Raw genomic sequence first — 26,261 nt, 5'->3', positions numbered from 1 at the left:
CTCGGCCGTTGAGCCCGTCGCAACGTCTGCGCGCTTCACGGACCCCACGACCCGAGCTTGGCAGCCCTGTCATTCTCGAACCATGCTCGATGCGGCAGAAATTGGCGATTGCGCATGTGGCACGCCCCGTTTTCTATTTTTCTAAGTAGGCAAGGCTGGCTCGACACCCCAGACGAGCGCTCGATTCGCTAATTGGCTTGAGTGTCCGAAGTGTATTCCAGCTTTGGCGGTCGGAGCGGGCTGAATTAGGCTAGCTTATGTTATATTTAATCTGCGGACACAGGAAACAAAATCTGAGCAGCTCTTTTAGCAGATATTGCTTTGAATAAATATAAGGATTTGCGAGTGGCCGATTCTCTAAAACTGAGATGCCATCCCTTTATCTAGCAGAAGAGACTTTTCGTATTCGGCGCTTTAGGCGCTCCTACTTAGGTTAGCATGCTACACCCTAGCCAGCGTAATTTTATTAGCAAGCCTCACCAAAACGCGTCAGTATTACGATGCCAATGCAATACTACAGAAGGTCACCACTAAAAACACTTGTATATATATTTTTAGGGAAAGTTAGGCAAAAAGCTGTGATGTATGACGTCATGGCTATAGGTTCCTACCCTTCCTCCATTAACCAGCCACTGATTATATATAGGAAAATCTCTATTAGAGCCCTCCCCCAAATTACTACCACCTATCCGCTTTATACGCGTTCTTAACATTAAATGAGTTTTAAGCGGCTGTCAGGTGACGGTACAGTAGATAGAGCTGCGAGGTGCATGCGACCCGCATGTGAGCCACGTGCTCTTCATGTGACCCGGGAAACCTCTTCCACGTCTCGTAGTTCTTCGGAACCTATCAATATGTCTTATTGTTCTATCAATTGGACTCCCTGTCTACCTCGCGCCTTACAGCGACATAAGGACGATATTTTATTAACAATTTAATAGCCAATTAGACAGCGACAATATTAAAGCTTTTTAATCAACAACGCCAAATATTATGGGCTCCCTGGCCACGTCGCTGCTGTTCATCGTAATATCCAAGCGTCAAAAACGTCAATGAGGCGCCAATACCCCTACTGCCGAACAACCGCACTGACCAGAGGCTTCAACACCAAGCTCTATACGGTATAGAGCCTCTAGATTGGCTTATGAGGCGTGCATATACGAAAAGTCTAAGAAAACTTACCATACGAAAGGGATGTGAACATCATTCTTGCAAAACGCACAAAGAGAGCCACTTCGTATCTCGGTTCTTAGCACGTATCGGGCATACCCCTCGTCAAAACACCTTATCCATGACTTCTCCCGATCAACTGGTGAAAAGCCGCACGACTGCATTCCGCATCTCGCTAACTGTGCCTATCGACCAAGTACACGCATTTCTTTGGCGAATTAAGCTCAGGGATACCCATATTCCTTGCCCGATTCTGTCAAAACAGTATCTGCAGGAGAAAATCTCCGAGAGGTGGGGTCCACGAACGAACGGGTGCATCCCATCCACGCATGCTTCCGCAGCCCATACCCGTTTCATCCTCCCAGTACATGCGTCATTCGACTCATGATCCATGATCATCCTTATCCGCACACCCATGCCCAAGGGCCCCATGCCCGGAAAATGACAAATTATAGAAAGCGAGCAGCCTCACGCAACTAGCGCAGGAGGGTAACTCGAGGAAGAAAAGAAGAAAAAAGTGGTCTAAAAATGATTCGAGGGGCTGCCGCTCGTCCCGCGTTGCCGATTCAGCAAGGGGCATTTGGGGGTCCGGATCCCATGCAGCAAACCCCGCTCGTCAGGCAGCTCCATGCCATGCCACTGCCGCCACTTCGCGGTGGCTGGCATCTAAAATTCCCCGACGCAAGATTTGACGATGCCTCCAGATCTTGAACGCCTCTTCTATACCGAAGGATCGAGAAATTCAAGTAAGACCAAAGACAGGAAAACGAAACTATGATTGACGAAGACAGGAATTTTGACTGGCGGAGGGGTGTCGTCGTCTCTTGTTACTCCTTTCGATGTCGCGTTAGCTAGTGCTAATGCATGCTATAATTTCGCTGAATGGAAACAGACAACGGCGATATAAACGCTTCAAAGATGAATGGGAGGGCGGATAGCTGTAGAAAGTAACGAGCAAAGGCCATCGTTGCTTGTCGTATCGCACGTTTCTGACCGTTTCTTGCAGGAACTACACCTGCGAAAGCTGATTTAATGCCCAGGTCAACAAGCGTCGAGCGTCAAGCTCTTCGCTGGCGTATTGCGGCCGATAGTAGTGCGCTACAACAGCGACTACAGCTCTGTATACGGCATATCTACAAAATACCAGTAAGTTACTTTGTCATACTTCTTAGGGTGTGTTTGCACAAGACCTCACTGTCGTAGAGACAGATAAGGGGTGTAGAGTATCGACTTACAGAAGCTGCCTCACATGCGCAGGCCCGATTCGAGCGGGACATTCACCGTATCCTTCGTAAAAGGCCTCGCTCGCATTCGTAAACACGGCCGCCATCATCGGATCGCCCCAAATAACGTTCGAGAACCCCAGAAGACCGCATACCTGCTTCGTGCGGTCGTCAAGCAAGACATTCTCTAACCCACCCATATCAAGGGGAACAAGCCGAGCCTCAGAAATCTCTTCTAGCAGGTAACCGTGCCGCGCGGCATGGTAGCGGATGCTGTCATAGGGAACGCTGACGAGCATATCTTCTGCATCACGCAGAGCAGACTCCAGAAGAGAAAGGAAGGCTTCTCGCCAAGTAGTACTGCCAGTTCCAGAAAACACCCGATGCGTAATGCCAAAGCTTGGGGCTGCGAGAGAGGTGATACTGCGAACGTAAGCACCAAGCGTGCGGTCTACGATGCTCCGTTCGCTGGCAGAGAGGTATGGAGCGACTTCTGCCAATGGTGTTCCCGGGATATGGCTGAGCATGAGGTACGGAGAACCCAACGAGCCTCCTTGTGGATCATGCTTGATAAACTGAGGGACGGGTAGTTGCGTGTTGGCTGCGAGAAGTTCCACGATCTTTGCTTCTGTTTCTAGTCCGCGTTGTTCGTGGCGCAGAAGCCGCGTATTGAACGGGGGAGGACATTTTAACATCAGTGCACCTCCATCTGCCATCCGTACGAGATAGACCTGCTGAAGATGCCCTTGTAATCGCTCGACCTGCTGGACAATAACCCGGGAGGAATGAAAGACGTGCCGGACGAGCTTTTGGATAATGGAAAAGTCTGGAGAATTAGGTACATTCGATGAAGTGGACGTGGGACGTCCTGATCTACCATATCTGCCATGGCTCATGGTGACAACGGGGTATACAGCAACGTCTAATGGAGGAAGATGCATTTTGAGTGGCATGGAAAAAATCAGGCCCTCTATTAGGAAAAAGGGGAAGACGGTAATAAGAAGTAGAATAAGAAGTAGAAGTGAAGTGGCCTTTCTGATATTTTCTTAGCTCACCAGGGTAGCATAGTCGGGTCTAGCGGAAATATAATTCACAGTCAGACCCTGAAGTGCTGATATTAGCTGGGTGCGCTCGTTTGATTAGCAGTTCGGAAGACAAGTCAGTATATCAAATGTAAGAGGCGCCGCAATAGGCGAAAGCATGTTGCTAGTACCGAGCATGGCCGGATGGTAGCGAGTTCCCAAGACTATCCAGTCGGCTTCAATACCCTCTCTGGACTCGTCGGCAGCCGCCAGGGCTGATGGCATCCATAAAACCTGGGCTGGTGTATGTTGAGATGCATAATCCAAGCTCCGCGACGGCGTCAAGGTTAAGCCGGCGCTCAGCGAGGACGGGCATCGCTTCCTGACACAGACAAAGCCAAATCACGCAAAGGGAGGAGGCTTGGAAATTTCGCTTCTCCCATTGACGAGTGGTCGTCGAGTTAAAATGGCAGCGATGGGGCGTTGAAGGCAGAGCAGCGCCGTCGTAAGCTCTCGTCTAAGAAAGCCATAAAGGGTCAAGTGCAACGAAGGCGGTGTCGACAACTGCCCACGCTGATTGGGACACCGCCAGGGTGCTAGGCTCCCGAGAGGCCAAGTATCGCACGCTCGCTTTCTGGAACAAATAGAAAAGAAGAGGACGGACCCGGGGCGAAGCCAGGAAGGGGAAATACTACTTTGCTATGAAACCTGAGCCCAGGGCTGCAGCGAGGCAGGTCAAGGGGGTGCGCCTCAGAGCGAGCTTGCTAGACGATCGGCACCAGGGCCTGGACATGGCTAAGCGGATGCCCCGGGGTCTCGCTCTCCCAAAACACCACAACTCCATCATCTACATCATCTCATCGCGATCCTACCACAATTCCCACCTGTTCCACCGCATGCACAAACGCCATGCGAGCCCACCGGAGGGCCCACTCCCCCGGAGACGAGCCGTCGCCAGCGCACTCTAGCTTGCCAGGAACTTTGCCCACGCCCCTTTGCGTGTAGAGCGCGCTATTCCCGTTCAGAGCATTTTCGCTTTGAGATACGCGAAAGGGTGCTCACAATAAGACAAACCCAGCGTCGCTTCCCCCCAGTCAACCCATATACCTCTCTGATTATTGGGTCTGGTTATTTTTGGGCGTTGGCTCGTAAATCTCCGCGAGGTTATACCGCTTGAGCCTCTCGTAATCTGCACCAACCACACTCATACCACATATGTTCTATGGACTGTGAGCGCCTGTCGAGAGTCACCGATGTCGAGATGCAAGCCGAAGAGGCCTGAAATTATGCATGTGAGAACTCCTTACCTTGTAGATATCCACTAGGATGAGCAAGTCATAATCTTTCAGGTCGACCTTATGACCTGGCCCCACGGCAGCTGCAACTTTTCTTATGACGCCTTCTCTTGTTAACGCCTTGTGGTTGCGAAATGTTGGGCGAATCGCAAACTATTCCAAGCAATATTTAGCGAAAATAATGTCGCGTTGGCTATGTATAGCTTCAACAAACTCACATGACTAGGAAAAGAAATAGTGGATGCTCACCTTTTTCCCTGCACAGTCTGGTCCATGGAAATGTGGCGCGAGGACTTGCTGTATTATCTCGTCAAGCCCCTTGTCGGTCGCCTTTCCTATGACAGTCATTGGCGTTAGCCTTTTGACAAAGCGACTTTGCTTTCGTTCCGCGCTACTTGCCGCCTCCGCGCAAATAGCGTGCACGAATGAAACAGGCTCAACTGGCGGTCGGGTCTTGAAAAACACAACTAGACCCCATCAGATGATTAACATAAGGCATCTGCAGCGGCTAAGCATACCGCAATCGGTGTCCAATCTGATGTGAGTGAACAGAGGCTCCATTGTTGGTTTGCTTATGTTCTCCAGTTCTCTCTGGATCTCAACTTCAATGTCTGGCTCATCTTGCTCGGCTTCGCCGCCTTCAGCTGCTGCATCATCGTGGCTGGCCCCATAGAGTTTTCTCGCGTACTAGACTGCGTCAATGTCTCTCGGTCCCCCAAGAATGATGAAAGAGCACCGCTAGGCGGTCAAGATAGTACCTCGTCGAACGTGTCCCTCAGTTCAGCAACACACTTGCCCTCCTTTCTCATGTCGCACGTAGCCCAAATGCCCGCGTCTCCTGGCTCGATACTTCGAGTTTGGGCCATAACAGCAGCGCCGCCTGTCCGTGGCGCACGCCAATGCTTTTTACCCTGAAAGTCTATTAAGCGGGCAGAAGTGCTGGAGCGCAGGAGTCATGGCCACGTACTTTAGTTCTTTTGTTGCTGGCTGAAGGCTTTGGATCTAGAGCGGCCTTGCGTTTTTGGGAGGAGTCGGCCATAGCTAATGATGCAGAGGGTGGAGGAAAGAGAGGGTTCTAGTCGCCAAAAGAAATTCGAACGGTCTGGGTTTGAAGATCGATCGAGGGCGCTAGTGCCAAGGGCCTGGGAACTCCAGCCCCCGCGACCCCTCCACCATGCCAAGTATCTCAGCCTTCACAGAGACAATATAGGTAGCAATTAGAATCGGACTATTTCAGATATTTTCCACTCTATTTCGTCTTCTATATTCTAACATGTCATTCACGAGAATTCTGTTTCTTTTTAAACCCTACACAAGAAACATCCTGGAATTATGGCATTAGTCAGTACTGTGAAGTATTTAGATTTCCCCCGTCGCTTGGTCAAATTTCGCAAGAATTCCATTGTGCTGATGCATAGCCCTAGCCACGAAAGTTTAACATCGGCCAGAAACTCACTACCTTGCCAAGCCTCGCACCTTCATATAATGTCAAGTTGCACAGTCACCCACCGTTTCCTAAATTGCGAGGAACTTAGGCAAAGACTATTTGTGGATTGGGAATTTGCTACTCAGGGCCTTTTTTTTGGCTAGAAATGAATGGTCATACAATCATGCTCTTTCTCCATCAGAGGAAACCGAGATACGGATGCAACACTAAAAAGGAAAGAATCAATCTGGCGGCAGTATACCAGGCAACCCTGACACACCTGTTCCTAAATTGTATATTATTAATCAACGGTCAACTCGTATTGGCTTGTAGCTGTCGAAGTTATTACCTTTGGCCTACTGCCAGAATTCACAATGTCAGAGGGCAGGTCAGAGCACGTATCGAGTGCTCCTATATAACACCTCATTTTCTAATTTTTCTACATTATTCATCATCACCAAAAAAAAAAATTCTCCAGTGCAAGGTCTCGATCAGCCTCAATCTAAATACTCGTGTCATATCCACAGCAATGACTACCCAAAACGCAACATTTCCTAATGTTAATCAAATGGCAAGCTCTACCCAATACAACACCTCCGAAAGTTCTTTACCCCTTCAAACCATAGCTACCGAAATTACACATCCATCTGTCTACGAGTCTGCTTCGAATCGGCCTCCCCGTTACTGGTCCAGATGAGAGAGCGCCACTGTCAGGTTTCGAAAAAGCACTAACTTCAACGGATCAAGCATTCCATGCTCCATCAGTCGAAGTAGCCCTCTCCTGGAAAGCTGGCGCAGCGCCACTCTTACACTAATTGGACATGGGTGCGGAATAATCGGCAGGTCCTTTAGCTCCTGGGGATCCCGCTCACTAGAGCATTGCTTTTAACCTCCGTTAGCCAGACTGTCGCAAGAAACAGCTGAGAAAAAAGCCAGTGCAATGGCAGCAAAGAGGTGTCATCTCAAGGCAGAAAGCGGTATTATTCCGCCCGACATTCCGCGAGAGTGAGATGCGAGAACTGCAAGATGTAGCTACCATTTCGCCACCCCTTTCTAATTCTACCACCTAAATTATATACTACACCCTCTCGTCAATTCCGGTGGTTAGCGTGTTTTATTAACTTTCCCTTAAACAGCAAAAATACCAAAACTTCCCCTACAAAAAGGTCGTGCAGACGTGGCTGCGCTAACCACCGAGAGGGTGCACTGCAATTAGCTTATGACCGGCACTCTACCCCCTAGACCACTCGCCCTGGAGTCCAGTCTCGGCGCACGCTTCATCGCACTCGCCACCACCCTCGGCGCCTCTCCCGCCGCCGCGCACATTTGGGCCGACACCGTCATCCAGCGCTACAAGGAGCCGCAGCGGCACTACCACACCCTCGAGCACATAGCCACCATGTTCCGCTGCCTCGACGCGTGCCGCGCGATGCTCCGCGACGAAGCGGGCGTCGCGCTGGCCATCTTCTTCCACGACATGGTGTACGACCCGCGGCGCGCGGACAACGAGCATGAGAGCGTGAGTGTGTTTGAGGAGTTTGCGGCGAGCGTGGGGCTGGCGAAGGGGATGACGGGGAAGGTGGTGGGGTTTATAGAGCGGACGGTGACGCACACGTTGCCCGGCGGGGAGGGGGAGGGGGATCTGGAGCTGTTCTTGGACTTTGATCTGGAGGTGTTGGCGAGGCCGAATGAGGAGTATGAAGTGTACGAAGAGGATGAGTATCGGAAGGGTAGGGTGGGGGTGCTCGGGGGCTTCTTGGAGAGGGAGAGGCTCTACCTCTCTGAAAAGTTCTACGTAGAAAAGGAGGAGGCCGCACGACGAAACTTGAGGGCAGAGATAGAGAGACTAGAACAGCTACGGAGTGAGAAGACAAATCAAACCATTGGAAGAATGAAGCAGTCGGCCCTTTGAGTGGAGCACGTAAGATCTTCGGCCCATGGGCGCTCAGCACTAGACCATTAAGACCTTCCAATTCCGCTACTAGTCCTCAGGCGATATTTGAACTCCGTTTGATCCGTTATCAGGCAACCATAGATATCGCCGTTCCTCTCCAAGCCGCGGCAGCATTGGTTCATGATCCTAAGGCTGAGTGCTGGTGAGGATACATAAGACGTCCTTGTGAGTGGCCTAGCGGTGCTAGCTGCGTCAAGTCTGACGTTAATTCCAAAACAATTCCGCGTAATCCGAGAATACGACAGACACCATAAAGTGCTCTGTAAAGCGAGAAACGACAAGGGGCATGTTTCAGCTGAGAAGGCATACGTAGGAGTCGGCCGTCAATGCCACATAGACAAGCCCAGGTCTGCCGAGACAAAAGTGCGAGTCCGTACCTTGGCCAGGTCCGGGGATACCTAAAAGGCGGATAGGGCGTAGAGGGAGCTATTTCTCTATACTATATATAACTACTATTAGGTAGGATTCGTGCTCTCGTGCTTGGCGGGGTTCCTATTCGCTTTCGAAATTCAGTTCTGCAATGCCCGCGACACAGAAGCGCGATGAATTCGAAGGACAAGCTGATCCGTGCATTCTTGTTTACCAATTAATTAACACCATTTAACTTGCCGTTAAACCTTGCTTTGACCTCCACTCTAGATATCTACGTCTGGAGCTGTGATGCACTTCGACTAATATTTAATAGCGCGAGTACGCAGCAGCCTTCATTCTCCATCCTAGACAAGCAACACATTATCGCGATACCTAAGCTGAAGGCATCTAAGGGTAGATATATGACTATGTTACTGCTAACTTTGTTTGTTGAATAACTTGGAAGGATCCAACCGGAATGTTGCTTGGCGCTTGGGCTCCAACACCAATTCTTCCTGACGCCTTGCTCATCTCATGTGGAAACGAAGAATCGAAAAAGATGGCCATATTCAATTTATCAATCTCATCGTCATCTCAACCCTATACGGGATGGTTAGTAGCCCATATGGCTTACCCTGGTATAACCACAAAAAAGAGCTAAGAGAGCAACTTACACCGCAAAAGTCCCTGCACTAACCGGCATCGCCCTCAGCAACGTCGGCCCAATACCTTTCCAAAACCCACCAATACCCTCGGCCCGCCACGTCTGCGCAAAGCAATCCCTCATACCCTTAAATTTCATTCCCTCCCCGAACCCATCACTCTGCATCTTACTCTTAACCACATCAAACGGATAACTTGCAATCCAAAGCGCCTCGCCTGCTAGACCACCATAAAATGCCACCTTCGGGGTACTCACTTCATCCCGCTTGATGCCGTTCCGCCGCGTATCCGCATTCATTAGGTACTCGAAGGTCAAGAACCACACACCGTACGCCTGCGCCTCGCGTAGAATGGTGACAGCTTCGCCGCGGTAGAGGCCGCGGAGGACGCCTTCATGTGCAGAGAGCTTGCGCACGCAGTCGAGCGGGCCGTTGTAAAGTCGTGCAGCGCCGTGGGGTTGTGTTTGCAGCCGGATACGCACGTGCTCAATGGGACCAGAGATGACGGAATTGGCGATGCCGGCGAAGGCACCCGAGGCATAGTACTGGGCATATGAGAGGTTGGGTGGTGCGAGAGGCGAGGATGCTTCGTTACGGGTTTCGAAGGCACGGCGGGCCCAGTGGAAGGCGCCGAATTGAACGGAGACCTTGAGGTAAATTAGTGATTTTGGAAAGTAATGAGGAAGACTACCTTGTCGAAGAAAAGCGGAATGGATAAATGAAATTGAATAGAAGACTTGGTAAGAAAATACACAAAGCGGATGGTAAAGCATATGGCACTATACTTACGCAAGCACCTATCCCGAGGAGTGGTGTCAGAGTACCCTTGTAGAACGCTGCTGGACCTTCATTTTTCCAGATCTGCGTTGCACAGTTGAGGGCACCTGTGTACTGTTTGGTAGTCTGCAGACGGACCTTGACAATGTCTTCATTACAGATAGTTAGTTGTAGGACGGAATGCCTTGTACTCTTCAAGAGTGAAAGATCCTATCCACATACCAAATGGTTGACCTATCAATGCACATTAGTAAAATCCCTCCGGAATAGTAGTTAGAGGACGTAGAACAAGTGCTCAGTAATAGGCATATAAAACCTAAAGAATTGTAGGCTTGTTGCATTCTTTAAGATGTCTACTCTAAGAAAGTGGGTGTGTAATTGGAAGATCATTAAAGAGCATAGATGGGTACGAGATCTAGGATATGACCCATGTGTATTGAGGATTGGCTTAAACTAACCAGCCAGTACCTGCGCAACGCCGCCGGCAGCGCCAGCGAATAAATCTTTCAGGGTCCGGGTTAGACCTTGACCTTCTGCTTCCAATTCCTTCTCCGCAGCCATGGCGAGCCAAACAGGACAGCCCTTGGCTCAGGGAGGGTGTATTAGACGGTTGTGACCAATTCAAGGTTATCGAATAATTGCCATCAAGCTGAAGTGTGTAATGCAGGTTATATTGATTTTGACTGTTAAATTGACAAAATTTCAAGAGCGGTGGCTGACGTGCTTGCGTGCCAAGCCCCGTTCAGATGAGATTAGCCGAAATTCGGAGAGAAACACTCCGTATCAAATGAAACCGGGTGTTTGGCAGATTCGTGACTTCGGAGTTATCTCAATGCCTAAATCACGGCTTGGCCGCCCTGGGTGGAGATAAATGGACAGAGACGCTACGACATCAACAATCTGCATACAGTGCTATGTTACAAAAATTTATAGTACAGCACACTATGGAACCAGCATGTCAAACATGCTACAGATCCCTGCCTCTAATGTCCCGACCCAATCGCTCTTTGGCTTTTAATTCTCATATAGAGTAATTGGTGACTGTCTCAAACCACTTGAGTACTCCTCTAGCGCTTGGAGAAACCCGCTCGCAACCTGTTGATATTTTTTAGTCATCCCTGCGCGTATTTTGACCTAGACCCCAGTGCTTGTCGGTTTGCTTATCAAGCTGTTCTCCCTCGTCTCCAACTTCTCTGCCCTCATCGGCATCCTCAGCATTCACCTCTTCCAAAAACTTTTCTAGCAGTTCAATATCCTTAGGTTCAAGGATATCATTACTCTCATCCTTGGTTTCTTTCTGATCAGATAATTTTAGGTCTTTAACAGGCGTATAGGTAATGATTCCTTTCTCTGCAGCTTGCAGTCGAAGCTTCTGTCCTTGCTCCCCTGCTCTCCCGAGAACACCAGCAATGACTTGTGCACATCGCAAGCTGCGTTCTTATTAGTACTAATATGAAGGAGAGCTTGTCCATGCCTCACCTATCGTCATTCGCGGGGATCGGATAAGTGACCCAATTCGGGTCAGCATCTGTGTCGATGATACCGATGGTGGGGATGTTGTTGAGCCCACATTCGTGCAGAAGAACGTAGTTCTCCATTGGATTCAAGCACACAACCAAGTCTGGCTTTAGTACTGCACGCTCGTATAGCTGCTCCTCAAACCCGGGAACTTCTTGATCTTTCTCATCGACTACTTTGGTACGACAGCGTCCAAGAATCTGTTGGCCATTTGTAATACTGCCTGGTATCCATCTCTCAAACAGGTGGCAGCCTTTCGCAAGCTGCGCAGCTTTTACGACACAACGGTCCTGTCCAGGACGAGTCCCAACGAAAAGAACGAGACCACCACGTCTTGTAACCTCGGTCACGATCTTTGCAGCTCGACGAAGATGTGTAGCCGTTACGTCCAATGAGATGACGTGGATTCCATGCCGTATACCATGAATATAACGTGCATTGGTGGGGTTCCAGAGAGAAGTATGATGTCCCTGGTGGGCTCCTGATGCAAGGAGAAGTTCAAGAGTAACATCGGAAGGTGATGGCGGGTTCGTGAGGAGGGTGTGCGGTTGGTAGTGTGGAGATACAGTTGATCCGATCTTTCCGATTAATTGCTCTGCATTGCTTCAGAAGTGCATTTTTGTGCCATGTTTTTCATGGGACCTACCCTGCTCTTTGTAGATTTGATAATGCTTTGCGACGGAATCAGAGACAGGACCTGTCTCGGCCGTAGCGTGGGTGTCTGGGTCAATTGGAGATACGGGAGTAGAGCTGGCACCATTGATATACGCTTCGATGGAATGGGTCTCTTTTAGGCAGTTTTGCAGCGAAGCTTCAATTGAATTGACCTCGGATGACAAGAAACGTTGGAACGAACGAACGGGCTGTGCGGTGAGAGTTCTGCGGCCTTGGTGTCGTCAAAGGGTCAGCGAATGAGGAGAAGACTGGAATTATGAGTGGTATACCTTGCCGCAGCAGCAATTGCCGTATTATCATGATGCAACGGAGGTGTATACGTGGGTTGTGTAGTGGTGGTTAGGCGAAGGGAATATTCGAAGCAAAGTCGGCAAGCTAGGCTTAGCGGGGGCGCATGCTACGTCGTGGTCCGGGCTCTCCAGTCGTCTGAAGTATGCTGGGGGACATATCGTCACAACATCAAGAAGTGTTCAGCGCTGGCGGCACCCTCAACGTTTCGATGACGACTTAGATAAAAATACAGCGCGAAAGCAGCTCAAATCTCTGGTGTCATTCTGCTAAGAATTAGTCTTTTCGCAGGGTTCCGCGGTCGCTCAAAACGGCATTGTGCGGCTTGGCTTGTTCTTCCATCTCCACCCGCTCGCAACCACCTTGTCATTGCGACAACCCACAGCGATAGCAGATAACTTCTGCTGGCATATTTTTTTCCTTCGCTCAACACCACGCTGCCTTTGCTCCCCTCGAGGCCAAACCGCTTCACCGCATGCCCGAACATCCGTCAGACTGCTTTGCGATGTGCGACTTCCTTATCCAGCAGGCTTCTCTCCACCATTGATATCGATGACTCGATGCTGCGTATCATCGCCTGTATGTTTCCTTGAGCATTCGTCAGGTGCACTTGGAATACAGTCTGGCTCTCAATATGAACGGATATCCTCCCTTCTCGAGGCAGTTTGCCACAGACAGCAGAGAAAATATGATGAATATGGCGGGTGGCCAAGATGATATGAGTCCATATAACATGGTCGGCGGACAATCACTGGATGACATTGTCAATCAGAATACGAAAGCTATGCGCCGGAGGAGCGTGCCTACTCATTATGGCGCCAACCCCACTTCGATGAAAGAGCAAGAAGTCAGGAGAATGTCGATGATGGATTTTACTGGAGCCATGTCCGGAAGATCCCTCGATAACTTCCAGTTTGATCCCTCTGGAAACTCTAGTGTGGATGGTATAATGCGTAGTGGAGGGCAATACTCGCGGCCACCTGGAGATAATATAAGACAGCGTCCTTCTGCTGGTGACTTGGCGCTCAACACGCAGTTTCCGAACCAAGCCTCTCCATTTACCTCAATGCCTGCACCTGGATCAACATATGTCTCGCCCCTTCATCCAAATGCACCACTTGATATGGATATGACAAGTCCATACAATGCGAATGGCCTTCCAATGCCGTTGGACATGAATGATCCATCGCTTAGCGCTATGATGGGCAACGACATGAACCTATTTACTCAGCCACCATTCCCCTCTCCAATTATGAATTCTCCAGCGAATCAAGATTTTGCTACTTCAATACAGGGAACGCCGCAGGAACCAACTAACCCCATTTTGCAGCCTCCAGAGCAGTTTGGAGCTGGATCCGAAAATACAACGCCTGACATACGCTCCGCTATGCCTCCTCGGACGAACAGCCAGGAACAAAGCGGACGCTCTAGTTCTAGGCCACAGAGCAACCCTTTATTAAACCAAAGCTCGTCAAATCAAATACCAACAACGTCTACGTTTGGATCAGAACCTCCACCTCAAACTCAGACAACTATAGAAACCGTTAACAGGCAAAAGTTTCCCTGGGTGACGCCGCCAGGTAAGTGAATATATACAAATATTTGAATGTTCCAAGAAATTTTAAATTAACATCTTTTTTAAAAAAAAAACAGAAGGATTCCCATCAACTATGCATAATCGTCCTCATGTGGAGTCTCAGTATAAGAATGCTTACTCTTCGACTGGTTTTGACATGCTAGGTGTGCTGGTATGTCAATAATTTGCCTTTAGATATCTTTTTGGTTCCTAGAGGAAGTTTACACATACTTACATTGTTGAAAAGATGCGTGTTGCTACGAGGCCGAATCCGGAAATCAATATTGGATCTGTTGATCTTTCTTGCGCATTTATCGTGTGTGATGCGCAACTAGTTGATTTTCCAATTGTGTATTGTTCTGAGAACTTTGAGCGTCTTACCGGATACAATAAACACATGATCTTAGGGAGAAACTGCCGATTCCTCCAATCGCCCGATGGAAAGGTCGAAGCAGGTGTCAAGAGGAAATATGTGGATGATGATTCCGTTTTATATCTGAAGAATATGATTAATATGAGGAGAGAGGCGCAAATCAGTCTCATTAATTATAGAAGAGGAGGACAACCTTTTATGAATCTTCTTACCATGATTCCAATTACTTGGGATAATTCGGATGAGATTAAGTTTTTAGTAGGGTTTCAAGTCGACCTTGTGGAACAACCTAATTCTATGACAAACAAGAATCCGGGTAAGAAGCAGGACGACGAATATACATTAGGAGGATCTAGCTTGTCTAACATTGAAATAGATGGATCTTATAGTGTTAATTATCAACGCGGCTTAACGATGCCAAGATATGTCTTCAATCCTGCGGACCATCCTTCACAGCCAGACCTCGGCCAAACAATCACACGAGACGAAGTATCGAACGCCCTTAGCACTTTTGGAACAACCGGAGATTCAGAGATCGCAAGGCGAATATGGGACAAAGTTCTCTTAGAAAACACCGACGATGTGGTTCATGTCTTGTCGCTGAAGGGCTTGTTTCTTTACCTCTCACCATCTAGTCGAAAGATTTTAGAGTATGAAGCTAGTGAGCTGGTTGGCACTGCCTTATCATCAGTCTGTCACCCCAGCGATATTGTACCCGTCACGAGGGAGTTGAAAGATACCTCGAGTGGAGCATCGGTCAATGTCGTATTCCGAATACGACGGAAATACAGCGGCTACATGTGGTTCGAGGGCCATGGCTCACTGCATACGGAACAAGGGAAAGGCCGCAAATGCATCGTTCTGGTAGGGAGAGAGAGACCGGTTTATACTCTAAGCAAGAGCGACATCCGGGCTTCTGGAGGCATTGGCGATAACGAGCTGTGGACGAAGATGTCCACTTCTGGAATGTTTTTATTCGTCTCATCCAACGTCCGTCAGCTTCTAGATAGGCAACCAGAGGAATTGGTCGGCACCAGTATACAAGCGCTCATGCGACAAGAGTCTAAAGGCGAGTTTGGACGGATACTAGAGCTCACTCGGACAGGCAGGAAGGGTGAAGTTAAACACGAGATGATAAACAAGCGTGGACAGGTCCTACAGGCATTCACTACCATTTACCCTGGAGATGCTACGGAAGGTCATAAACCAACGTTTGTTGTTGGCCAAACTCGCCTGCTCAAATACTCAAGGGGGGGAGGTCAAGCTGGCCAACGTCCAGCCCTATATCCGAAGCAGGACCGCACCTCTGGGGAGTCACAAGTGCCAATGCCATCAACGACGTCGACACTAAGTGCTACAGGAGCGGCCCCAACCGGGGATAGCGCTCCCAGGACCAGTATATCCAGTCCCTTCCAAACGACTGATGAATCAGCACCTACATATACTGGACAGAATGGTCTTCCGATTGGGCACCAGGATGCGAGCCTTGCCTCGGAAGAAAACGTATTTGACGAGCTGAAAACCACGAGGAGCACTAGTAGGCAATACGAATTAAGGCAAATGGAGAAGAGAAACCGGCTTCTTGCTGAAGAAGTACAAAGCTTGCTAGCAGCTAAGAAGAAGAGAAAGAGGAGGAAAGGTGCCGGGCAGTTGCAGAAAGACTGTGCGAATTGTCATACCAGGGTGACCCCGGAGTGGAGGAGGGGGCCCTCTGGTAATAGAGATCTCTGCAACTCCTGTGGTTTGCGGTGGGCTAAACAGGTGAACCCAACTATTCCCAATTACAGTCGCGTGTTTCGTTATATTTTAATTCAATACTAACAAATTCATTTTCTAGAATGGCCGAGTTTCCCCAAGAACTCCGTCGCAACACTCACAACAGAGCGACAAAGGGAGCAAGGCAAGCGCGTCGCCCCTACATAACCAGACCATCCTCCCCAACGTTGTAACTGAGACGGGCACCCAATCGTCGATCCCATCTACCCTTGCTACGGCAGATAAACGGACCTCGCAGCAAACCAACTCTAACAGCCATGCCGTGAAGGTAGCTCGAATGGAAGTTGCAGCATCTCAGGGACTTTCCGGCGGCGTCCCTGCCAGAATCGACGAAGGCGTCGAACCTGATTAGTTCTGCCGGGCAACGGCGGTCTTGCGATTCTATTCTTTATATCCCACATCGTTCTGCGGCGGTGACGGCTTCCTCAGATACCCCTGTCAATGATTCGGCTTTAGTTTACGTTGTGTGCATGCAGCGCTGATCTACTGTGGTTTTTACGCACGAGATATCGTGAAGGGATTTTTGGGCCAATGTGAGACCTCGGGGATGCTGGATTATTCCCGAGCGAGATGGATACATTGGATGCGTACATTCATTTTAAATACTCTGAAGTTTTCCAGCTTTAACTTCACGAAATATATAGTACGAGTATGTGATGGACTTGGGTTACGGTGCCTGGCGTCGTCTGTATATAGTCGTCATCCACTCTTCTAATGCTCCATCTCAGCGACCTCGGCAATGTACATAGCCGAAGGCAAGAAATAACTGTGTGGTGCATGAAGATGAACAAGAATAAGCATAGCGTTGACCATGGTGTCCTGAGACACAGCATGTTACAGCCACGTTTCCTAGCCGACCTTGGACGCCCTATTCCTGGTATGGGGGGTTGATGGGGGCATTTTTGGGGAGAGAGGCGCGTTGGGGTGTGCCACTTGGCGCATATCATCGTGCGTTTGTGCGTGAACGGCAGCCCCTGCGTACGGGGTGTTCGCAGCGACTACCATGTCAAAGAGAATCAAGGGGCAGAAGCGCAGACAGGGATTGCAGCCATCTTTAGATTATGCTGGAGATCGCCTTCATTAACTTTTACACTGCCCAACGCGGCAAGACCAAGACCGCCTTTTTATTTTGTTTTTCTGCTCTCCAAGTTGCTGAGGGATTGCTCGGAGAATACACCACCAACAAAAACAATCGAGTTTGGAGCTATGGACGAGAACAACAGGATAACTATCACCGTTTGCGGCGATGGAGGATGCGGTATGGCACCTGAGGCGAAGCTATACAAATGCGATTGAGTGCTGACGGCTGGGGACCATAGGTAAATCCTCTATCACCCTGCGACTGGTACGGAGTCAATGGACACATGAGTGAGTCTTTCCTGCGCTCAATTGCGCCTCCCACTACAAACTACGATATGTACTGACTGTGCGACTGTAGATATGATCCAACGATAGGTACGCAGCAACCCCACCATGCTCTCCCCTCATACGCACCCATGACAATTCTCCCAAAAGCATAATAAAAATCGCAGCGCCACTAACACACACCTTTCAATCGCACAGAGGACTCATACTCTGTAACGCGCACGGTCGATGGACAGACATACTTCCTCATGCTCACCGACACGGCCGGGCAGGAAGAATACCGTGGGCTATGGGCGGCGTCGAACCTGCGCTCCGACGCCTTTCTGCTGGTGTACGACATCACGAACGCCAACTCGCTCGACGCCCTCGACTACTTCATGGACATGATCGACATGGAGACGGAGCAGCGGCTGGACAACGGCGGCGTGCCGCCCGTCAAGATCGTCGCGGGGAACAAGTGCGACCTGCAGGGCGCGCGCCAGATCAAGAGTCCGCAGGGCCTGGAGTGGGCGCGGAAGCGCAAATGCGGGTTCATGGAGACGAGTGCGAGGGAGATGGTGAATATTGAGGAGACGTTTGCGCGTACGTGTAACCCCTTGCTCACCCCCGAGCATCGCTCTTCGCCTATCGCATGTTGTATTCTTCCTTACTATGGACCTTCTTTGGCGGAGATAGATCTCAGGATACAGTAAAGGATGCAGCTGATCCAATTGACCTTTAGTTCTTGTTCGCCGAGTCGTCGAAGCCCGCCGCCTCCAAGCGCAGGGCGGTGCCACAGCAGTGGCAGCACGAACACAGCCCCTCCCCCCACTATCAGAAAAACCACTACCGTCCCAAACACCGCATGCTGATGACCGACCTGGGGGTCCTAAGAATAGCTTCTGGAAGAAGCTAAAGTGCTGGTAGAGCAGAGAAGAGGAGGCGAGCAGGGCCGCTGTACGATACTGTTGATCTATTGTGGTTAGGCTGTTCTTGACGTAGAATTATTCCCCATGTTTGGTGTTCTGAAGGTTTGGATCTTGGATGTGGTTTTTTCTTGCGTTTTGGCTGGGTTGGGTGAGAGACGCGTACGGAAGGTGCCATGGTGAGTTAAGATATTGTATATATGTCGCAGTAGTAACTCTAATCTGTAACAATATACTTTGAATATTAAATACTTATTAATTAGGAGTATAACAGCAGTTTTGATAGGCCACAAAAATGCAATATCGGTCACACAGCATATGCTTAGCAGACTCATTCAAGACTACAAAGTACGAGCATCGGGTTGACTAGAACTGGTTCTTCGACGATCGTAGGAGATAAGAGATCCATTTAACACAGGTTAAATGCCAAAGGGACATTAAATTATCAGCGATCTCACCAGATCTCATGCGCAAAAAACTCAACAAGCCTAAGCTCGTTCTAGTGCAACTTCAGACCATGTTCCTTACATGTAGCACAGCTCCTCCTCAACAGTCGCACCACATTCCCAAAACTCACAGCCACGCGACGAACCGACTGTGCTCCCGTTCAGCTCGAAGGATATTCCCAGTTCAAGTCGCGGCCACCAGCCTCGAGATTCAGACTCGGCTCCAGCCAATCGCTGCGCCAGCCAATAGGAGCATCGCCGGAACGGCCTCCAGCGTTCGTTTCGTGAAGCCCGAGGGGAGAAGTAGTTACGTGGCGACATCGAGCCCGGGAAAAGATTCCGCTCGCGCGTCATGGAACGTGGCAAAACTGCCATCTCTCCTGCGCTCTTGGGGCCTTTCGGAGTAGGCGTAGGCAGAGGGATGGGCATCATTGCTCCAGGATTCCGCGGAGGAATTGGAACGCGCCGTGAGATGTTGGAGTCGAGGAGTTTAAGGTAATGGCAGGCGTCTGTGAGCGCGTCTCCGCTTGCTGATCTGCAGGTCTGGGAGCGGCGATCAGATCATTCGTGCAGCCTTGACGAGGGGCATGATGCTCGAGTCACTGCAGTGGCTGGGTTCTAGATCCTCTGGCCAAGGAGGCACATGCGTGTCTCGTGCTTATGTGAGGAACGACCATTCGATTTGTTACTCTGGGCAATAACCTCAGTCAGTAACAAACAATAGATAGACTTTCATTGTTGGAAGGTTGAGTGCAAAGAATTGAGCAGTGAATGGGAGGGGAATAGAATATGGCTAGTCAGTTATCACTAATATTCTCGATGCAGTCAAAAGATTCTATAGCTCTCGTAGACAAGCACTAGCCCAGCCCGCCTCATCAAGCGTAAAGCAAGCTCGACCTGTAGACGCACTCTTCCCGATCCCGATGACAACACTAGACCATTCACACGCATTGCTGACCGGAGTCAACTCCTACAGCTTTCAACAGCACAATTGCAAAACCTCAACAGCTCAGACTTCCTTAATAGGAGATTACTGCTTTCAGAAGAGCCAGCGGGTAACAAAATTGGCATTCTGCACGCTCATTGGTGCGGGCGGTGTGGGAATAGTCGTGGGTGTATTTTTAGGCGTGGATATGGCTCCGGAGAATACTCCATAGGATTTCAACAGTGGCCTTCCACATTTCCTAACACGGCTATGTCGTCGTTAAGAGATTTTGTCGGGGGTAGAGCGCTTAAGTGGCAGATATCATACCGGCTCTGTAGACTCCAAAAAAATTCACGGGAATGATATTTAACAACTCAAAGGATACCCATTTTACATGAACAGCGTACGCAGGAGTGTCAAGAAAGGGGCAGAGCTGGAAAGGTTGTACGCTCCATTTTGGAAGAACTGAATGGTAATAATGCAAGTGAAGGAGTTGGCCGAATTTCCAAAAACTTTCATCCTGCCGTCATCCACACACGCCTCTCCGGAGTCCGACCCCGTCTGCCTTGTCAGCAAGATGCCACCAATCACCAGATGCCGAGATATTGTATTCCTGCTTTCTTCAGGACGCAACAACAAATCTCACTCCTCCCATCAAAAGGCAGCGGAATGCCAACTCGCCAGCAGCGGCGGTACAGGTCGCGGAACAGGTTCCGAGGTTGCCATCCCGTTGTGAGCCTCGCCATCGGAGGGCGGCCCGAGCCAGTGGCATGCGACCGTTTGAACAAACAGATCTGCAAAACGGCTATCATATACTCCGGGGATGTGATTGGTGCACTTCCAAAAGTGGGCAGCACTGCGGATATCCTGACGCTGCGGATATGAAAACCAGCAAATAGGAGCCATCATATTCGCTGTGGAACTGTCAAGGCTTAGCCATCCACGGTTTCACTCAAACTCTTCCTGGGCTCCATCCTCCTCTTCAACCTTCTTCCCAGCCATCGGCGCCCTGGCCTCCTGCTTTCGCCACAATGCTGCTAGAAATTCCGCATCACTCGCCTCCTCAATCCCTTTATCCTCCCTCACCTTCAGAAATCTCGGAAACCGCAAACTAAGCCCTCTATCCTCACTCACGAGCCCAATCGCCGCCGTATACGTTGGACTGAGTGTGATATCCGCGAAAACACACTCCCAGACCTCCTGCGGCTCAAACCAGACGGCTGGATTTCCGCCCGCGTACTCTACGTAGCTAGGCTTGCCGGGCAGGGTGTTGCCCGCCTCTTCATTGTCGGGGTCATACTTGGCACGATTGGCGGCGTAGAACTTGTCGCTGAAGCCGGACATGCACTTCGTGACGGCTTCTAGTGAGCCCGTCTCGGCGTTACGCACCGCGAGCAAGATCGGGGACCACCACTTGCTCTTGCGGCCTTGGCCATGCCAGCCAGCGATCGGGATGAGGTCGAGAGTGTCTGTCGAAGTGTTGTAGTCCTTCTTTACTTTGAGCCAGGAGTCGAGGCGTTTGTCGGGTTCGTATGTGGCGAGGAGAGCCTTACGGCGAGATGAAGTCGGCGACGGGTCCTTCTCAACAGACACATCGGGGGCAGACTTAGACTTGGCTTTGGATTTGGCCCCTTTGCGGGCTTTCTGGAGCGTTGGTGGTGGTTGAGACTGGTCATCGGCCATATCAATATCTGCTTGAAGATCTGGATTTGGTAGGTTGTCCAGGACCTTAACCATAATGCCCTCACACTTCATTTCTGTTGCGTTCTTGAAGAATCCCTTGACAGTTTCTACATCCGCAGAAGTGGCGTCGATACTCCTAACCCATGTGAAATGGTGAGGGATCTCGATGAATAAACTCCGAAGGAGCTCTCTCCTCTCCCGAAATGGACGATTTAGGAGCTCCGCTCCATTTAGGTACATGAGGTCGAATGCGAAGAGGCAAACGTCGATTTTGACACTCCCTATCACCACATCCTTTCTTGCCCGATTCGCCAAGGTTTGAAATGTCTTCAACTCTCCACTCTCCTGGTCGATCGCGACTACTTCTCCTTCCATAATGAAGCTGCTTACGCCTTCTCCACGAATCTTTGGCACCAGCGCAACCAGGTCTGGATATTTATCTGTCATGATTTCTAGATGTCGAGAGAAAATAGTCACTTTGCCTCGTTCGTCGCAATGAACCTGAGCACGCTGACCGTCGTACTTGAACTCACAGCTGAAGTCTCTTCCTTGCAGCTTTGTTAACATCTCACCCAAATCTCGTGTGATGCTACCCAGCATAGGCCGGAGCGGTACGTGCAGCGCCAGGCCGCAGCGGAGAAGAAGTTCATCGCACACTCCAATCTCCAGGAGCGTAGGAATAAGGTCGTTGTAATTTGGGTGTCGTGCAAAACACGCCTTGACAATTTCTTCGTTCTTTGAATAAACGTCACTCAAAGTGTCTTTCTTCAAGGAAGATAGTGAGTCGGGACTACGGGTCGGAAATGTTGCGCCAGGAGGACGAGAGAGGATAAACGCGCGTGAGAGCGCGATGAGCATGGTTGTTTTCACTGCGCCAATGCGTAGCTGGTCAAAATGTTAGATATGTCACCCACTCTCACTTTACTACTAAGGCGAACTTGAGATTGAGTGAAAGATATGTGTGAAACAGGTTAAAGTGACGTCAAAGGAAGTAAAAAGACATTCTATTTATGGAAATATTATTATTGAGTGCCATCAGAGGAAAGTAGTCTACAGGGGACCAAAAAGCTGCGAGAAAGTTTTCGGAATTTTGCACAAGTCACCATGAAGTTCACATGGAAGTTACCAGAAGATTAAATACATATCTTGTACAAAACATGGTAATGTTAATAGAACACAACTTACATGTTGAACTAATGTCCTCACAATATATCTACTCTCCTCTGCGCCTCTCGCATCCTGCACCAGTCTTTCTGCAATCCTCTGCTTGGCCTCCTGGCTGCCCTGACCCTTACTATTCGCGATCTTGACCAATGAATCAAATACACTCTTTACGGTTAAAGGTTTCGGCTTCCTAAACGTGAACGACTGCCGCTTCTTTGCCTCAAACGCGACATCTCCCGGGTCTCCATACTTGTTATACAACGTTTTCAGCCCAGCGTTGTCCAGACCGCACGCCTTTTTTAGCGCCTTAGAAATGGCCGAACCACCCAGCCCTAGTTGAAGGTCGGTGTATGGAGGAGAGATGGAGTTCGTAGCGAGCCAGACCTGAGAGTGCCGTGAGTCAGAGAATTATAAGAGTGTCGCAATGGCCTTACAGCGGGGAGCAAGCTCTCAGGGTCGCCTTCTATGATCGTCCGCAGCAAATTAACCAGCGTGTCCACTATTTTGATCCTGCTCTGTGTGCTGTTGACGAGGACGAAGCAACGGGTCAACAGCGCGTATGTCGCATTTCCACCTTCCGAGGCCCAGTGGCTTTGTAAATTGGGTACGTACTTGGACGGGTCGAAAGTGAGAGGGCTCTCGTCGAAGGGAACGTTGGCGGATATGGTGTCTTCCTCCACCGCGGTGGATTGGAGAGTGAGGGTATTCTGTTTCGGTCGCACGGTTTCAGGGAGACTGTTTGAGTTATATTCGGAGTCTGATTTGGGCGCTTCGGTATTATCTACGGTACTACTTGTTGCGTCTCCCGCTACAATATCTGCTGAAGGAGATTTGTGAGATTCGGAAGGCCCATCAGAGTTGCTGGTGTCTCTGTTGTGTCTCTTGTTATTCCACTCCTCATGAAGCCTCCTCGCTAACTCCTCGTCGGTAATTGTCGCCTCATCTTGTTTCCCGAGGGTTCCTGCATCCGCGCTCTCCGATTTTTGAGGATTCTTCGTAGTCCCATTGAAGGCAGGGGTCCTCTTCACGCCAGCTTTCTGTTTCGCAAAGAAGTAGTCCAGACTGCGCACCGGCTTATCTGAGGCGCTATAGCCGTTCTTCTTGCGCCTCTTTGCAGGAGGACCCATGTTGGTAAGGGAGGTGGCCGTGTATGCCGCGCTACTAATCCATAAAGAGGAGGGTTGCTGTTGGCCAAAGGGTGCGGTATTCTCGCATGAAGCTTTCTGCGAGAAGCCTCATTGCCGTCATCAGGATTGAAGTACAGGCCACTTCCCCTTATATCCCTGTGACGATCTTCTTGGCATTTTGCGGGGATCAACCGGTAATTAAATCCTTGCCCCGCATAACCTCCCAAAGCTCGCTTTCCAAATCCATGGCTTAAATCACTCAGGCAGACTTCGGGACGTCATCACCTCACTAATATGGTATCTATTCTTCATACACATCTCATATCTACATTCCTCTCATCCACAACCACATTAGAACAAATAAAGAAGGAAAAGGTATCAGCCAGTTTAATGCGCTAAAGCGATCAGTGCAGCCCTAACCCGTGAAAGAAATCCCAATGCTAGAAGGAAAGGTAGTGAACAAAGATGCTTAAGCCATCTTTTCAACAACGATCTCGTCCGCGGAAGCACCGACCGAGCTCTTGCGGTGCGTGCCACCGCGAACGTTGGACGGGTCGAACTCGGGCGTACCCTCAACCTCACCGGCCAATTGTTCGAGGGTCTTGCGCTTCGTCTCGGGAATCAGGAGAGTCGTGAAGATACCCGCAAACATGAAGACGGCGTAAATCTCCATAACGTGGTTGAGCCAGGGAGAGGCAGACGACCCGGCGGGAGCACCACGGGAGCGAAGAGGTCCAATGAGAACCTGGGCAATAATGGAACCGATCTTGCCAGATGCCGCAGAAATACCGTGGGAGCTGCTGCGGTAACGGGTAGGGAAGCATTCACCAGGGACTATGAAAGTGGTCGCGTTCGGGCCTGTCCAAATCAGTCACCCTGCTTATCAGGTCATTGAATGCTCGAGTTATTATGCTTACCAAAGTTGAAGAAGAATTGCGCAAGAACATACAACGCAAGCAGAGACTTGCCGTTGAGTTGGTGATACGCAAAGCCGATGATGCAGAAAATGATTGTGAGGATGCTGAAACCCATGAGCTGGATAGGCTTACGGCCGATGATGTCGACAGTGGCTACAGTAACCCAGTAACCTGGAATAGCACCAGCGCATGTGATTATCAAGTTTCCGACGGCTTGGTTATAGAAGATCTCGTAGACATCGTTGCCGCTCGCGTACTATAATTTCGGTGGTTAGTAGTGGCAAATGAGGAGAAATCACAAGTCACTCACCCCAATCTGCGTGAGGATGATAGAGTTATTCAGGCCGAGACCGTAGAAGGCCACGTCCAACAAGAACCATGAACCTGCCGTACCGAGAAGGACCTTGCCGTTCTTCCATTGGGTGTAGTGGGTGAAAAAGTCTCTCCAGGACGCCTGAGGAATCTCGAGCTGACTGGAATCTTCGGCCATTTGACGAACACGGGTAATCTCATCCGGAGAACCACCAGCATGTCCAGCCACATAAGCCTTGATATCAGAACCACCTTTGACAATATCACGGGACACATCGAAAGTGTAGCGAGGGGTTTCCGGGATAGTAAGGCGGTAGTACAGGGCAATACATCCCGGAACAGCGCCAAAACCGATGATTATACGCCACATCTTATCAACGGCCAAGCCACAAACGCCATCGCACTTCGCAACCGTCTTCGCAGTAATGAGGGACTCTTTGAAACCAGCAGTGACGATCAAGGCAATCATGGCAGCGGCGAATTGTCCAATACCTTGCATGGCAAAGACAGAGCCCATCATGGCGCCTCTCCACTTGGTCGTGGCGAATCTATCAATTTCCGGTTAGAGAAATCCATTTTCAACAGGTACCATCAACTTACTCAGAGGTGATAATGGAAGAAAGAGGGTAATCGCCGCCAATACCAATGCCCATGAGCACGCGCCAGAAGACAACGACGCCAACGATGGAAGCAGCAGGTGAGTGTGCGGAAAGAGCTTGGGCCAGAGTAGCGAAGATGATGAGGATAAGCTCAAGGCCGTACATCCTCTTACGACCGACGAGATCTGCAAGAATACCGAATCCGACTTGACCAACGACAGTTCCAGAGCTAGTTGCGACCTTGATAGCAGTATCGGCGTTGTTGGGAATTTTGCCAGGGCCGCTTTTGGCGTTATGCCAAAAAACAACACCCAACATGGAGTTCACCATGTTGACAGCGAAAAGATCGTACGCATCGGTGAAGAAACCAATACCAGCTACGACAATGGCACGCACATGGTACCAGCCAAAGGGTGCCTTGTCGATTTCCGCCAGGGCGAGACGGCGTCGCTCATTAGGGTCCGCGATATGGGCCTTTTGAACATCATCAGTGCACATCCCGAGAAGATTCAGGGAGTATAGTATTTACATAGTCATTGTGGAAGTTGTGAAAGGCAGCGTTACCGCCAGCCGTCCTATGCAATCGTTAGAGGCACGCGGTGGGAAGTTGTGGGGTATAGCGGGGGAGCTCACTTGTGGATAACTTGAGACATCGCGATTGACGATCAAGCTTGCCACTTAAAGAAAGAGTGACTCGGGCAATAGGCACGAGGAGAGAGATCACTGAACAGG

General features: G+C 49.9%; 9 protein-coding genes across 9 annotated transcripts; 3 read left to right on the top strand and 6 right to left on the bottom strand.

The window, feature by feature from the left end:
• Nucleotides 1-1,858: 1,858 nt before the first annotated feature.
• Nucleotides 1,859-3,460, bottom strand: K441DRAFT_653122 (uncharacterized protein). The gene is made up of 2 exons (XM_067647481.1): nt 2,406-3,460; nt 1,859-2,303 (listed from the first exon to the last, which is right to left on the bottom strand). Exons 1-2 carry the CDS (start codon nt 3,332-3,334, stop codon nt 2,180-2,182), a joined length of 1,053 nt encoding a protein of 350 aa, XP_067509042.1. The 5' UTR covers nt 3,335-3,460; the 3' UTR covers nt 1,859-2,179.
• Nucleotides 3,461-4,283: 823 nt separating this feature from the next.
• Nucleotides 4,284-5,750, bottom strand: K441DRAFT_653121 (uncharacterized protein). Its single transcript, XM_067647480.1, has 5 exons — nt 5,469-5,750; nt 5,229-5,397; nt 4,960-5,045; nt 4,723-4,863; nt 4,284-4,635 (listed from the first exon to the last, which is right to left on the bottom strand). The coding sequence occupies exons 1-5, from the start codon at nt 5,574-5,576 to the stop codon at nt 4,531-4,533; spliced, it is 609 nt and encodes a 202-aa protein (XP_067509041.1). The 5' UTR covers nt 5,577-5,750; the 3' UTR covers nt 4,284-4,530.
• Nucleotides 5,751-7,094: 1,344 nt separating this feature from the next.
• K441DRAFT_218535 (uncharacterized protein) lies at nt 7,095-8,545 on the top strand. Its single transcript, XM_067640583.1, has one exon. The coding sequence runs from the start codon at nt 7,356-7,358 to the stop codon at nt 8,046-8,048; it is 693 nt and encodes a 230-aa protein (XP_067509040.1). The 5' UTR covers nt 7,095-7,355; the 3' UTR covers nt 8,049-8,545.
• Nucleotides 8,546-8,699: 154 nt separating this feature from the next.
• K441DRAFT_653115 (mitochondrial carrier) lies at nt 8,700-10,591 on the bottom strand. Its single transcript, XM_067647479.1, has 5 exons — nt 10,339-10,591; nt 10,103-10,114; nt 9,893-10,029; nt 9,116-9,750; nt 8,700-9,041 (listed from the first exon to the last, which is right to left on the bottom strand). Exons 1-5 carry the CDS (start codon nt 10,439-10,441, stop codon nt 9,011-9,013), a joined length of 918 nt encoding a protein of 305 aa, XP_067509039.1. The 5' UTR covers nt 10,442-10,591; the 3' UTR covers nt 8,700-9,010.
• Nucleotides 10,592-10,762: 171 nt separating this feature from the next.
• Nucleotides 10,763-12,408, bottom strand: K441DRAFT_653114 (mitochondrial 37S ribosomal protein uS2m). Its single transcript, XM_067647478.1, has 4 exons — nt 12,343-12,408; nt 12,045-12,284; nt 11,360-11,993; nt 10,763-11,310 (listed from the first exon to the last, which is right to left on the bottom strand). The coding sequence occupies exons 1-4, from the start codon at nt 12,371-12,373 to the stop codon at nt 10,989-10,991; spliced, it is 1,227 nt and encodes a 408-aa protein (XP_067509038.1). The 5' UTR covers nt 12,374-12,408; the 3' UTR covers nt 10,763-10,988.
• Nucleotides 12,409-12,728: 320 nt separating this feature from the next.
• Nucleotides 12,729-16,928, top strand: K441DRAFT_602851 (uncharacterized protein). Its single transcript, XM_067645280.1, has 5 exons — nt 12,729-13,941; nt 14,015-14,109; nt 14,185-14,626; nt 14,687-16,071; nt 16,148-16,928. Exons 1-5 carry the CDS (start codon nt 12,996-12,998, stop codon nt 16,436-16,438), a joined length of 3,159 nt encoding a protein of 1,052 aa, XP_067509037.1. The 5' UTR covers nt 12,729-12,995; the 3' UTR covers nt 16,439-16,928.
• K441DRAFT_653112 (ras-domain-containing protein) lies at nt 16,916-18,613 on the top strand. Its single transcript, XM_067647477.1, has 5 exons — nt 16,916-17,344; nt 17,406-17,454; nt 17,525-17,541; nt 17,650-18,033; nt 18,173-18,613. Exons 1-5 carry the CDS (start codon nt 17,293-17,295, stop codon nt 18,355-18,357), a joined length of 687 nt encoding a protein of 228 aa, XP_067509036.1. The 5' UTR covers nt 16,916-17,292; the 3' UTR covers nt 18,358-18,613.
• Nucleotides 18,614-20,675: 2,062 nt separating this feature from the next.
• Nucleotides 20,676-23,701, bottom strand: K441DRAFT_539375 (DNA ligase-like protein I; the record flags this gene model as incomplete). Its single annotated transcript, XM_067642553.1, has 3 exons — nt 20,676-22,295; nt 22,596-22,958; nt 23,009-23,701. 3 exons carry the CDS (start codon nt 23,699-23,701, stop codon nt 20,676-20,678), a joined length of 2,676 nt encoding a protein of 891 aa, XP_067509035.1.
• A 277-nt stretch (nt 23,702-23,978) lies between these two features.
• K441DRAFT_653109 (phosphate permease) lies at nt 23,979-26,216 on the bottom strand. The gene is made up of 6 exons (XM_067647476.1): nt 26,163-26,216; nt 26,059-26,104; nt 25,531-26,003; nt 24,929-25,478; nt 24,619-24,874; nt 23,979-24,559 (listed from the first exon to the last, which is right to left on the bottom strand). The coding sequence occupies exons 1-6, from the start codon at nt 26,180-26,182 to the stop codon at nt 24,171-24,173; spliced, it is 1,734 nt and encodes a 577-aa protein (XP_067509034.1). The 5' UTR covers nt 26,183-26,216; the 3' UTR covers nt 23,979-24,170.
• Nucleotides 26,217-26,261: the final 45 nt, after the last annotated feature.

This window comes from Cenococcum geophilum (assembly GCF_001692895.1).
Source record: "Cenococcum geophilum 1.58 unplaced genomic scaffold K441scaffold_4, whole genome shotgun sequence".
NCBI lineage: Eukaryota > Fungi > Ascomycota > Dothideomycetes > Gloniales > Gloniaceae > Cenococcum > Cenococcum geophilum.
Note: the sequence above shows the minus strand (reverse complement) of the source record. Positions and strands in the feature narration are given on the sequence as shown.